General features: G+C 49.9%; 4 protein-coding genes across 4 annotated transcripts; 2 read left to right on the top strand and 2 right to left on the bottom strand.

Moving 5' to 3' along the window:
• Positions 1 to 17: 17 nt before the first annotated feature.
• On the bottom strand, positions 18 to 572 carry L228DRAFT_263176 (hypothetical protein; the record flags this gene model as incomplete). Its single annotated transcript, XM_018334469.1, has 1 exon — positions 18 to 572. One exon carries the CDS (start codon positions 570 to 572, stop codon positions 18 to 20), a length of 555 nt encoding a protein of 184 aa, XP_018185383.1.
• Positions 573 to 1722: 1150 nt separating this feature from the next.
• L228DRAFT_270607 (hypothetical protein) lies at positions 1723 to 2147 on the bottom strand (the record flags this gene model as incomplete). Its single annotated transcript, XM_018335430.1, has 3 exons — positions 1723 to 1864; positions 1936 to 2037; positions 2098 to 2147. 3 exons carry the CDS (start codon positions 2145 to 2147, stop codon positions 1723 to 1725), a joined length of 294 nt encoding a protein of 97 aa, XP_018185382.1.
• A 4886-nt stretch (positions 2148 to 7033) lies between these two features.
• Positions 7034 to 11092, top strand: L228DRAFT_30066 (hypothetical protein). Its single transcript, XM_018336452.1, has one exon. It carries the CDS (start codon positions 7143 to 7145, stop codon positions 10923 to 10925), a length of 3783 nt encoding a protein of 1260 aa, XP_018185381.1. The 5' UTR covers positions 7034 to 7142; the 3' UTR covers positions 10926 to 11092.
• A 1387-nt stretch (positions 11093 to 12479) lies between these two features.
• On the top strand, positions 12480 to 13689 carry L228DRAFT_30060 (hypothetical protein). Its single transcript, XM_018336450.1, has one exon. It carries the CDS (start codon positions 12630 to 12632, stop codon positions 13608 to 13610), a length of 981 nt encoding a protein of 326 aa, XP_018185380.1. The 5' UTR covers positions 12480 to 12629; the 3' UTR covers positions 13611 to 13689.
• The last annotated feature ends 97 nt before the right edge of the window (positions 13690 to 13786 follow it).

Below are 13786 nucleotides of genomic sequence, written 5' to 3'. Positions count from 1 at the left end.
GCTTGCTGCTGAGATAGCTACATCAAGACACATACTCCGACAGAAACACCCACGCCGTTGCCGAGCACGCTGCGTCCTGCAGCGTCCCGTGCGCCTCCGGTGTAATATAAATTGCGATAAGAAAAGTCGAAACGTCCCGAGAAGGAAGCGACATTGCTGCTGAGCTTTTTGGGATGGAAAGATTTGGCTGCAGCGTGCTTCTTCGTCGTTGACGGATATGCCGCGATGGGGATGTGCTGCTTCTTTGCCGAACAGAACGAGCAGGTGGAGCAGACCGACGAGCAAGACGGAGAAGAAGAACACGAAGTTGAAGAGGATGATTTGAAGAGCGGCGTACTCTCGTCGTCGTCGTCGTCGTCGTCGTCGTCTTCGATGGTAGAAACAGAAGAAGCGGAAGAAGTCTGCTGTGCGCACATGGCATTGGCGGAATGTACCTCATCTACGGCCGAGGAGTAGGACGAACATCCATCAACCCCGAACGAGGCATCCACAGAGTGAGCGTCGTGACTTTTGGGGTTGATGTCGACCATTGGTATGAGAGGCGTAGACGCCGCTGCCACGCCACGAGTCATTTTGGTACAACTTAGAGAAAGGGAGAGAACTATATGGCATCATGGTCGGTAGGTTAGCAAAAAGACTGGATCGGTGCAATTGGACTTGTCCTAATGAACCAAGTCATTGGAGAGATTGCAACGTACAACGAGTGATTCTGCTAATGTCTAGCAAGTTGCCGAAACGACTGACGCCGTGACAAAGCACGAATTGAGCGACTGCGGGAAATGAAAATCTTCATATACACACAAGTAACAGGAGCTCTTCCTAGGAATCCCTGCTGCGGCTGCACTTGAGTGCTGACGACAGGATGCAAAGAAAAGTAAGAGGCGTAACGAGGACGGAGAGGGGTTGGAGCTACGCTTGATCCGTAGTTTTAGTGACCAGAGCTTGGCATATATAGATACGAAACGGACGAGAGGGTCAATGGTGAGGCTATTCGACGTGTCAATAAGCAAATACCTCTTAATAACAGACGGTGAGAGCCAAACCTGGATCATATATCTTATTGACCACACTTGTCAATAGACACAGTCCACCACGATCTGTAGATGATTATCAATAGAAGTTGGGCCTGCAGTGTTTCCAGAAAAAAATGAATAGCGGCAATAAATCATGCTGAGAATCTTCACTGGGCTGGAAAACGGGAGGCAAATGTCGAACATCCAAAATTAGAAATTCTTTCGGAAAGGCCGACACTTGATATAGATCTATTTGGTATCATGTTCTCTAATATGCATTCCGATGTGAATCATCAGCAAGAATGAATTGCCCTATCTGATGAATGATGCTGAAGTATCCGCTACCAAAACAAGTGTGAAATGAAAAGCTGTGTATACTCTATAGATTCACACGTTTCTAAGATCAAGACTGATCGGTAAGCTAAACGGTGGTGCTTGCTTCGAAGAGTCTCGTCTGCCCCAAGGGATATAACGATGCGTCTTCCTTGAATAAGAAATAGACGGTACTGGCGGCTCCGCCCAGGCGAAGATTAGCTATTAAATATTTTATCGCAGAAAATGCCCATGGTTTATTATGCCCGACTCCAAAATTTGCCTGCAGTGTCGATACGCCGTATAACTGTCCCCAAGTTGATTGCAATACTCCTCCCAATGATGGTTATATGCTGATAGTCTCTCCCTCCTGCGCATGGATGAGAACGCTCATTCATTAGGGCTTCTTTTGCTCAGATCCTGTTGAGACCTTCTTTCCAAAAATGACCGATCTCCGTTTCTTGAGCTGGTCCTCAGTTTCCCGGAGTCGACTTTCCAGTGCTTGAAGCTCTTGCTCTTGAGTCGTCAGAGTTTGCTTCCTGCTCGGTAGCTGTGTAAGACCATGTTGAGCTCTTAAAAGGGGCGGGAGAAGCTCGAAATGTCAACATACTTGTTGTTGAGGTTACGCGACCGATCTTCAAAATTGTCCTCGACGTTACTAAACATTTTGAAAGCATCATCTAGATCTGATGAGAATGCTAGGGCCATTGTCCTGAAAATGTAACAAGCGTTAAAAATACAGTATATTTTTTCCCCAGTGGCTAAAACTCACGACTGTGGTCGTCGATTGTTTGACTTCCATTCCGCGTTGCTTGTAGACATTTTGTCGAAATGCACTGAGTAGCTTGTTCACACGCGTCACACTCGAGTTTAATTCGATTTTATAGAGGTTGAAAAAGAGTTTGGATGTATAAGGTTCCAACAACGGCACGATTGAAGCTGAAACAAAACTCGAAGCTCAAAGCTCAAAGCTACTCACTTCAAGGCGGCGAGGGGCAGGGGAAACAGGGGAAACAGGGTCTTTATTAGCTGCAACAGGCGCGGTAAGTTAAAACCGTTCAGGAGAAATGGTTCGAGGAGAGAATCCACCCCAATAGGCTGAGATCAGCGCAACCTAATCTCGGCGAATGAAGGGCTCTTGGCCCAAGCATCCCCCCTAGCGAGGTCGCAAGGGACAAAACATGTCGTTAAGGGGACAACTCTGGGGGGAATTTGGGAGGAGAGGAGAGCTTTCTCCCATCAGTCTGGCGCTCACCTGCGCCGCACAAAAGTGCCGGTCACAAAAAGGGAGAGGACCGGCATAACTTACCTACTACCAAACCCGGAGTACCGTAGTTTGAAGCAGCGCAGAAACGAATGCAGGAACCGCCGTTCCCATGCCCAACCGAACCCCGACGCCATGTCTCTTTGCACCCACTCCAACCCACCACCCACAATAATTATACGATGATGGCATTACTCCGTTGGATGCTTTTCGTGAGATGGCTCGAAAAGCGAGAAGTAACTAGCCGAATTGATGAGAGCACGGCATTGATTAATATGTGGACATGTAAAAAAAATTGATCAATAGTTACACTGGATGATTGTTAGCATTGATCTTTCACATTGATTTCAAAAACAAGAATAGACTATTGATAAAATGCATCAATACTTACTCGTATTGTGATGATTTATCGTCTTTTGTCTTTGTTCATTCTCCTTTGTCGTCATTATCGTCGGTCGTCATTGACAGTCAAAAACGGTCGCGTGTTCTCTCATCCTGATGACTAAGCATACCGTCCGATCCTTCGCTCCAACTTCCGTCGAAACTTTGTCTTCAGGAAGGGACAGATGGGGATTTCTCAACGGTCGCATCCTGCCAACAACGATTCATATTTTTTGATTCTCGATGAGACATCCTAAGGCGATCTCATCTTCTCTTTGGTGAGATTCGAGTCCTCGTGACGGTCGTGTTTCAGTCGCTAATCGCTCTCGAAGCTCTTCAAGCTGGCTCCCTTTGCACCCCATCAAGCGGACCGCGACCGAGCCTGCGAGTCCGCGCGAGCTGGATTTTGGGTAATGACGGCCCCGGCAGCCTACACGCCCCTCGAATCATTGTTTTTGTTTCAATCTCTCGCTGCATTCGGTCCAGACCCAGCAGCCTTTAGTCGCATCTCCGATCTCCTCAAGAATAATCCTCTTATTCGCGAGTCCAAATCTTACGACAGTGGTCGACTTAACCCGGATGCCTTGAAGGAGCTCTACCAGAGTCTCCTCAAAGAGGAGACCAAAGACCAAAGCAGTCAAAATGCTGAACCTTCCACCGAGTCAAAAAAGCGAAAGCTTTCCAGTCCTCCGTTACCGCCCGTTCGAGATGCGGTGCAGCACACGAAGCTTCTACCACATCTAGTCGACCGTCTCTATGCCCGCTACAAGGACTCTGCGACAAGAGAAATTCGTGAAGAGGAGCGCAAATTTCAAATTTTGGAGCAGGAAATTCGGGAGATTGAACAGGGTCTTCTGGATGCAACTGTCAATCGACAATCTGCTTCTATAGACTCGAGCTTGCCAGCTACGCCCGCTGTTCAGGAAGAGGTTGGCCTCGCGACAAAACCGGTGCATGCGGCGAAAGCAGGCCCGCAGGAAGCTCAGCCAAAGGCTCAAAGAGCTCCTGCTAACGCTCTTCAGGTGACCGAGGACTCCCGAATTGGCACGCCATCAGGTCATCAGGGAGATCGCGGGGGACAAGCTCCAGCAACTCCACAGGCGGGAGAACGTGCAAGTGCTTCCCCTATAATTCCCAAGCAGCAAGTCGCGTCGCAGCCGGTATCAGAAGCGCCACTAGCAGACGCTTCCCGTCGAAATAATCTGTTGCCTGCCTCAGCTCCTCATGGGACGGTTCAAGGGGCCCCCGAGGCCCAGTCAAAGGCACAGGCGGGACCATCTTTCCCACGGCCACAGGCTCCTCAACGTCCGCCTTCTCAGCAGATGGGTCCAGGCTATCGTGTGCCTTCGCCTTTGGCAAGCCAGATGGCTTCAACTCCTCAGTCCAGACCGGTTCCGTTAGCTCCACAGCCGCAGACTCAATATCCGGCGTCACCAGCCACTACAGCAACCCACCTACCAGTGCCCTCCAATCTGAGGCCAACCTCGCCTGCCATCATTCAGCCCTCTCCTGGTGTTGGACGTGGTGCTGTCTCGCCGGCTCTTACCTCTAATGAAAATCTCTCCCAGCAACAGCAATTCAGGCCCCCGGTTCCACACCCAAGCACACCCCATCAAGCTCCCTTTTCACCTCCGACTACCTTTCAGCCTACGCAAGGCGTTGCTGCCCCTAATGGCATGCATTCTCCTGCACAACTACATACGCCACAAGTCGCTTCGCAGCGAAATATTCACCCTTCTACTGCTTATCCTTATCCCAGCTATCAACAAACACATCCGCCCCTCCGTCCTTCTCAGTCTCAACAACATCCCCAACCTTACTACCAGCCAGGACAAGGTGGCGTCATTCTGCCACCTTTCCCAGCTACACCATATCAACCTATTGAGTCAAAGAAGGCGAACAGTAGACAGCCCTCTCAACAGCCTCCGAGGCCAAACACCTCCTTGGCCTTCCCAACTACCCCAGATCCCTCGAGGCCACTTGTTGCTGCACAAGTACCTCCTAGGATCTCAAACTCTGTACCCCCTCATCTACCCGAGACACTTCCTGTCCAAACTCCTCCTGCAACCACTGGCGGCCTCAATGGGAGGCCGCATCCTCCAGCTCTCTCCCTTGACACTTCGACCTCGTCAACAAGATGGAAGAATGTCGATCAACAGTCTGGCTCTCAGGGACAAACGTCGCCTATTCGGCCACGTCCTGAATCTGTCAGCCCCATTAGTGACAGAGGCGCTTCCCCTGCCGACTCGCTTGCTAGCCTTCCAAAGAAAACTCCAAAAGGAAGGAGAGGAAGGCCGCGAAGGGAGGCTGCTACAAAGACTGAAATGCCAGAGGAGAAGAAAGATGCACTTCCAGCAGATCAAACTGAGCGTACGACACGGGTTGAGAAGGATCAGAAAATGACCAGCGTTCGTGGCAGACGCACCAGAGGAAGGAGCACATCATCCTCTGCCGTCACTCGAGCAAGAACCCGCAGTCAATCGGTCATGTCCCATGCAGATGAGCTTTCAATGGATAATGGTGCTGTTAGTGCGCGCAAGATCAAGCGCGAGCAACCGCCAACGCCAGCAAGCTTTGCCGCTGAGGAGGACACAGATATGGCGGAAGCCACTGCCGACGAGGGTATGCGCAGGCGACGCCAAGGCACCTCGAGAGGTTCCGAGCAGCTGGAACCTACGAGAGTCGCAAAGCGAAAGCGAAGCCATTTGTCAAGCCCAGAAACGGCCGATGAGCTTCGAGACCAATTTATGCCATCCCAAAGGCCCCATCATGTCCTGAGTACACGCAATTTTGCTCGTACAAGCTCCACAATCATGAATGATATCACCGCACACAAGCACGCCTCCATGTTTGCTGGCCCCGTTAAAGAGAAGGATGCTCCTGGCTACAAGGAGCTCATTCTTCGACCCCAAGATTTGAAGTCTATCAAGACAGCTATTGCGGCGGGCGCGCGAGCTGTTACTGCTGTTGCTTCTCAGGGAGACGCAGAGAATGCAGGTAGCCCTGCACAAGGCGCTTCCACGCCCTCTAAAAATGCGAATCTCTGGGTTCCAGTCACTCCTGATGTCGTCCCACCAAGGGGTATCATCAACTCTGCACAGTTGGAAAAGGAGTTGATGAGGATGTTTGCAAACGCGGTCATGTACAACCCGGATCCTGACAGGGGATTTGGACCAGCTTTCGAGGCAGATGGGCTGGATGATAATGATGAAGGGGTCGCGAGTATGCAAGAGGACGAGGGCAGGGTTGTCAAGGACACTAGAGAAATGTATGAGACAGTGGAACGGAGTGTCGCCGAATGGCGATCAGCAGAGCGCGCTGTGGAAGAGATGGACAATAAGCCTCCTGCCGTCAAAAGTCGCAGCGTTGCTGGCTTGCACGAGCGCGATGATGAAGCCGACGAATTGGCTGGTGACGATGCAGCGGATGAAAAAGGAGAAGAAGATCTATCAAGCACTGTTAAGAAGCGGAGGAAGTTGTGAGCTTGATTTGAATGGTCTCTTATGCTATTTTCCCCCATCTTGGTCGCGATAGTCAGCAAGTTGCTCCTTGTAAATTAGTTGATCACGTGGATTTGATCTGCCTGTACATCAGGATCGACACGACGATAATATGAATATACCCAAAGCCTTTACTGAGATGCCATTTTGAAATCAATCTATTATGCGAAAGAGGTGCTGTGAAGCTAGCAAATAGGATTTGGGCTGGATGTAATAAAGTCTAACCACGGGGAGGTTTGCACGTTCGGATTTGTTTGTGCCGCGTCTCCTCAGCCGACAGACCTCAGGCGGTCGTTCAATTCACGTTGGCGTAAGGGCCATCAACAACCTAATCATATCGGCGACCAACTCGCGGGCATTCTACCTTGAAGCAATATTTTGGCTTTTTTCCAAAGTCGGTCCACTCATTAATTCACTTCCGCTCGTTGCACGCCGAGGCCCATTGGCTGTCTAGGAAAGAGCGTTGGAGGAACAGCAATGCTTGTAAACACAATGCTTCTCGGCCACCCATTAGAATCAACGCGTCTGCTTTACCTTGGCCATCTTCAAGTTAGATTCGACTATACTCTCCGCTCTTTTCGCAATCTGGACCATTAATCGTGGTCAATCTCGATATTCCAGTTCCTTTACACCGAGTCATGCACCGGTGCCTAGGACTACCTGGTCCAAAGCATGTCATTCGATGCACGAACAATGTCTGCGCCAATGACCTTTTCTCCCTCTGATCGACTGTCTCCCTCCGCAGCACATCCGCAACCAAAAAGCGAAACACGGCGCTTCTCAAAGGTTGACCGTGACTCAAACTGGGCCTCCGATCTATTACTGGCAGATCTGTCGCCAGATGCTATTTTAGAGGCACTGTCGACTGGCGACAAGCCGGTTGCAGACAGCCGTTTTCATAGCCAGCTAAGAAACAGCATCGAAAATGCTTCCCCCGTCGAAAAAGATTTGGCGACACGGGCCGCCATTGTTGCAAAGTCCTTGAAACATTGGGTTCTGGAGCTGGAAAATTGGGATTGGCCCGGAAGCTCGGGATTTGAACCCCCTAGGCAGGCACAATTGAGTTACAAAAACGACCTAGGTCATGACTCTGTCAGTCAGGGCTACTCAGATCTTCAAGGTGGACGACGCGGAAGTGACGGATTCATCGGTGCGTTTCCAGCTTCCATAATAATCGAACACGAAGACCGTATCAGGAGTATCAGGAAGGATATCGAAGAACTAGGCGTCGAAAACCTGAAAGAGCATGCGTTGGACGCCCATGTTTCTTCGCGGTCTCGGCCTTCATCTTCTTATAGCCAGGAAACCAGTGTGTCGACCTTGTCGTCCTACACACGCCTAGAAGATATTACTGCATTAATCACCGCCACGACCCTACAGGCTTTGCCTTATCTTGCACGCCTTAACCGGCTACTCAATACTTGGACTATCAGACTACTTGTTCTTCGAAAAGTACCAACATTCCTTAGCAATCTTCAAAAGATTGAAGGTGCTCTGCGCTCTAGCTGGGCTGTCGCTGAACCTCGTGGACCGGAGCCCCACGCTTCTTTGTCTGCCGTTGAACATGCACACGGTTCGTCATCTATAACTCGAGAGAAGTTCATCGCGACGCGAAATACCGTTCAAGAGCAGGTGGTCAGGCTGGGAGAAGAGCTGGATGGTATGCTAGATGCCCTAGAAGGTCATGAGGATACCGTCCCAGATATTTGGATAGATCAGATGGAGGCAATCGAGGCGGAGTACAAGAACTGGGTTAGCGAAGCAGAAAAGGCTGTCTCTAGAGATGACTGGCGATATTCTCGGCACCACAAAGCACCTTCTGTTGATCATCTTCCGTTGGTAGATGGCGCGGTTGATGATTGGGGAGATTTGATGGCTCTGCAGCACCGGAAGTCTGATGTGTTGCCTTCAGAGGAACCCGGAAATGACGACCGCCAGCCACGCAGCAGCCATTTAGAAAATAATAAGATTGGTGCATTCGATATTATTTCGGATAATCGTGTGCAAGAGCCTGAGTGGAATTACTATGAGAAATCGAGGTCCGAAGCTACAGATAATACTTTGTCAGCATTTCCTGATGCACCATCTGCCGTACGGGCGGGCCGACCCCTCGTCCCTCTCAGCGAGTCAATAAAAACTCCAGCCGAAGCCTCAATCCAAACGGAGCAAGAGCCGCGAATCGACTTGGCAAAGTTTCGTACTTCTGATTCTCCCTCTACCGTCCAAAATTTTTCTGTCCAGCAGCAAGCGCAATTTATCCAAGACGGCGCAAGGTTCGACTTAGATCCGACTCATGGGAGCCATGAAATGGAAATTGATTCACTTTTGGAGCCTCGGGCGGAGGCAAACATCATAGCAGAGGCAGATATTTCTAGTCATACCCTCAACCGACAATTGGAGTTGCTGAGCATTGGTCAAGGCGGTGAAACAATTTCGTCGGATGACCATGTGTCAAACAGTTTAGCGGGAGCAAGCAATAAAAGAACTGATGTTTCTCTGTCAGATGCGCCGCCTGTTGCTGCAGCTCGAAAGCTTGGCTCGCCATGGGTTTCGCCTGTAAGACACAGGCACTCTTCAGAGGCATCTTCAGGACTCAACATGAAAAACGTTCCGCCCCATTCTCCGACGCGGCATGGACCACCAGACGGACCACGGAGCCAACCGCAAGTGCGCCATACAGCAGAAATGAATATTCGTGGCGTAGACGACTTAATGGCAGGAGAGCTAAATAAAAGCTCTGGTGACGTGACCGGCGTGTGGACCACCTCCCCACACGGGCCAGAAGCTGTTGAAGCCGAGCATTCTAGCTTCTCTGATGTCCGCCATCGGAATACCAACTCGCCGTTGGTTGCTACTCGGACGCCTGACATCGTTCTTGATAATGCCGATTCTCCTCCGCAGTCCACTACCTTGGGTGCAGACTACTTCTCACGAAAGGGAGGCTCTCACTTGTCTCCAGAAAGCGCAATACCTGAGGACCCAAGATTCTTCACTAAATATCATGAAAATCGGCCGACCAGTTCAGGAGAGCCACAAGCTTCTAAGCTTCCGAAGCTTCAATCTGGCGCTTCTGGGGCTGACCAAGATATACGGGGCATTGTCAATTCAGCCGTATACAGTAATGATAGCTTTGTTAGTGATTCAGTTGATGGCAAGTCACGAGCCATTAGCAATGCACAGAGTTGGAACAAGGACAACTTGACCTTCAACTTCAACTCTCTTCCACCTTCAAGAAAGGTTAGTTTCGAGGGCAAAATTCCTAGATCATCATCATCTAGGAAGCCGCGCCTTAGTGAAGCCGGCTTCAAACCGTCAGCCATACCTAGGCCAAGTTTTGGATCAGCAGACTCTTCACCGTCTCTGAGACACTCTAGAGAGGGTCCCGGCATGGCTCTTCTGCGTCTCAAGCCGTTTGTGGGCCCCCAAGCGATAGTACCCGCCAAGCATAAGTCTATCGAGGATCTGAGGCAAGCTTCTGCCAAGAGATTACGACGGCAACCATCCGCGACAGAGTCACTCTCCGATGTGGCGAGCCGGGACATTCAAATTAAGCCAGTCCAGAACGTCGACGAGAACCTCGACCGAAAGATTAAATCCATTCTACATAGTCTCAATGGTCCGATTAAAATGACAGCGGAAGGTCATTCTAATTCACATGATGCGATAGTTTCGAAAACAAAGTCACTGCCACGTGCATTACGTCCGCAAAGATCATTTTCTAGTAATCCCGGCTTTCCATTCAGCCGTGGACTGAGCTCTGACACACTGGCACGATCACCTGGAGACAATGAGATTAGGCTTTACCACTTACAGCGGGCGGACAGGGAGGCCCCAATCAAACTCTACGTTCGACCCGTCGGTGACCATAGTGAACGAGTCATGGTCCGCGTGGGAGGCGGATGGGCGGATCTCACCGAATACCTGAGGGAATATGCAAGCCATCATGGACGACGCTCGGCATCTGAGGGGAAATTCGAAAACCATAAGCTTGCAAGAAACTCACCGCTAGCTTCTAGCATGACATCTGATGGTCACTTGTCTCCCGTTGGCCGGCCGCAGATAATTTCTGAAAGACCGCGCTCATCCCTCGGTGTCAAAAAGACCAGACCTCGATTATCCGGTGCAGGACCTGCTCGAAGCCACAATATGCCACCCAGTACACCACCGGCCCTCACACCAGGAGGTATAGAAGATACGCCACCATCGGCTTATTCATTCTTGTCTCAATCGTCTCATACGGAGGATGACATCGCCTTGGGACTCGCAGGCCCAAGGAGCAGGAAGCACGAAATGTCTGCTGAGAAGCAAGCATGGATAGATCGTATGATGGAACAAGCCAAGGCATCTGAATCAGACAAGAAGAAGAAAAAGAAGAAAAAGAGCGACTGGGGCGAGCTTGGCCGCATTGGAGGCACCCGAAGAATATTCTTGCGAGACAAGAATGCCGACTCCTGATCGGGCTTGCAATTTCATCACCATTTGCATCACTTGCATTATACCCTTGCCAAAAAGCTGTTGAGATGCTGTTCAAGGCTTTCATTTAAGGTCTTATTTCTGCGCTCTCGAAATTCCCTCACTGTCTATGCGTCGTACACGCGCCGCATCCAGCACACTATTTCTTCTGGCATTCTCTTTTTCATCGAACTTTCCCCCTTTTTAAGCTTTCATCCTCATCCTCTCCTTCCTCTTCGATCCTTGCTGGTACCAATGTACCTTTTCCATCTTCTGGGCATACCAACCACTAGTATAACCTTAGCCCTTCTATTCTCCCTCCCTCGATATTTCCTTTCTATCCATCGACTCCTCTTTCTTTTCTTTTTCTGCATTCATTTTGTGCATCTTCTTGTTGCTTTATCTTTTCATTAGGTCGAATTACGGTGTGCAGGCGAGTTTTCATCTTCAGCAGATCGGTTTGTGGACTGGGCAGGATAGCAAAAGCCCGGGGTTTCCTTTTCTTGCCACGGCATGGCACACGGTACGGGGTCGGGATTGGATGGGATGGGGCGGGATAGGATGTAGTGTCGCAATAGCGCGCACGGGGAATGGGATGGGACTTTATGGAGCTAGGTAGCTTAATGAGCGTCACTTTATTTTTGCACATAGGATGCTTTTATCTTTTCTTTGCTTTTTATCTTCTTTGCCCTGATGCGCAAAACAGGGCGTTTGACATTGCAGAGCATAGCATAGCGTAGCATTGACATTAGCATAGCAAGCACAACCTGGCTTGAATAGCATATCATAATCAATTAGCATTGTCGACTTCTTTATTACTTGTTCGGCACATCCCCCTCAGCCGCCCAAGGACTCAACTTTATACATTACCCTTCGTCTCTATAGTACTATATTAACACTTCATCTACCTCCTGCCCGAATCCCTGGGATTTTTCAAATGATTGCAGATATATACCTTACATATCATCAAAAGCGACGGAAACGACTTACGGGCTGCTGTGATGTGTGCGCTTAAACAAGTCGTAAAGATGATGCGGCACCGAAAGGACAAACAGGACACGTAAGCTTCAAAGTTGCAATGTAAACCTTCCCAACTGTAGAACTTCCTGGACGGATACGGAAAGAGTTCAGAGTCACATGAATACAAGGAAAGAGAGATCGAGACCACGGAAAGAGATATACCAAATAACAGCCGGGCAGATTGCAAATATGCCACACTGTCCAGTTACCCCCACGATTCCACGTCATAGGCGGTGAAGCAGGACGGGCAGGAAAAAAAAAATTGCGACAGGGTCTGAAAAAGGGCAAGAGCGTGGAAGGGGCGAGGGGGAAGGAAAAAAAGTTCTTTTCTCTTTTGTTCTTTCCTATTTCATGAACCAAAGCGTAACCCCCGCTCATCATCGCCATCTCAGTTTTTGTGAACGCTCACGTCGAGCTTTGCGATTCTAAAACGTGATAAGAAGACGTTCCACTGACCCGGAGCTGAGACGGGACAAGATTGAAGGTATATAGACGGACAGGAGAGATTAATACGACGAAAGAGAAGGTCAGATAGACGGACAGAAAAGATTAATACGACTGGTGAAGAAAGGAGAGACAAGCAACTGATACCAAGGGCTAAAAGGATAGAACGAATACCAAGAGCACGAAAAAGGGGCTTGCAGCTGTCGACATCGCAGCTAGCAACGCCAACCATACACAAAGACAATGAGATTCCTAAGTCTCACCGCGATCATCATCCCGCTCTTGGTCATTCTCATCTCACCCTTTCCCAACACCGGTCCAGCGCGTGTCGAAGCACTGCCGAATCCGTTTATTCATCTTACGCGATGGCCTCAATTCCCGCGGCTACCGGGGATGACTCGACGCGTATCCCGGCTGGCAGAACTTCTTCGTCATGGAGGGAACTGGAGCGAAAGCAGCGGGGGAAACACGACAGTGCTTCTCCCGTCGCGAGCGAACCTGTTTGGTGTGCCGATGAATATATACCCGCCTGGTCTGCAGCGATTGGAGATACTGGAGATATTGGAAAGGCGGTCGCATCAGCGCAGGGTTGGAAAGGGCAGGGAAAACCACGGTAAAGATGGCTTGCAAATGGGACAAGATGGTAAAAAAGATGGTAGTGGATTGAATTTGGATAAAAGACGTGATCCTGATAAGGAGGACATGGATGAGATCCATAATACAATGGAGAAGGATGAGAAGAACGAGAATGGCAAGAATGAGAAGGATGACAAGAGCAACAAGGAGGCAAAAGATGAGAAGAACAAGCACAAAAATGAAAAGAAAGAGAAGAAACATAAAAAACACAAGCACAAGCACCACCATCATCATCACCATCACATTCTCTCCAACCATCTCGAATACTGGGCCAATATATCCCGCGGCATCGAGTGGCGCAATAGCCATCCAGACGCGTATCCCGCGCGACAAGTCAGATCAAACTGCGACGGCGACGCATACGGCAGTCGGCACGACCATTGTCGGTTCCTCCGCCCAGAGTTCTGCGCAGACGCTATCAACAGGTTCATGGACAATGTGACGTATTTTGCGTATGCGCAGTACGGCGCCAATAAGAACTCGGTGGTGCAGAATATGCAGAATCATGGCTGCATGGCGATTTATGAGTGCGAGAGCCCGCAGGCATATGAGCGCGCGCAGTTGACTGGCAGGGAGATTAAGCAATAGTATGGTCCCCTTCCCCGCCTCCCCGCCCCACCATCATAAACCCCACGGCGGCTTTCTTTTCTTTTATGTGCTCTGCTTTTTCCTTTTTTATGTTTACGTCCATGTAGCATCGCAGGAGAGCCCAGAGATTCGGCAAGAACTAAGCTAACAAACGTCCCTCAAGCTTCCTTCAGCTC

The sequence above is a fragment of the Xylona heveae genome (genome assembly GCF_001619985.1).
Source record: "Xylona heveae TC161 unplaced genomic scaffold L228scaffold_11, whole genome shotgun sequence".
Lineage (NCBI taxonomy): Eukaryota > Fungi > Ascomycota > Xylonomycetes > Xylonales > Xylonaceae > Xylona > Xylona heveae.
The sequence above is the reverse complement of the archived record's forward strand: the minus strand, read 5'-3'. Positions and strand labels throughout refer to the sequence as shown.

What these genes read in the sequence shown, in the direction of transcription:
- L228DRAFT_30066 (XM_018336452.1), top strand. Translation starts at nt 7,143, where the DNA reads ATGTCATTCGATGCACGAACAATGTCTGCGCCAATGACCTTTTCTCCC.
- L228DRAFT_30060 (XM_018336450.1), top strand. Translation starts at nt 12,630, where the DNA reads ATGAGATTCCTAAGTCTCACCGCGATCATCATCCCGCTCTTGGTCATT.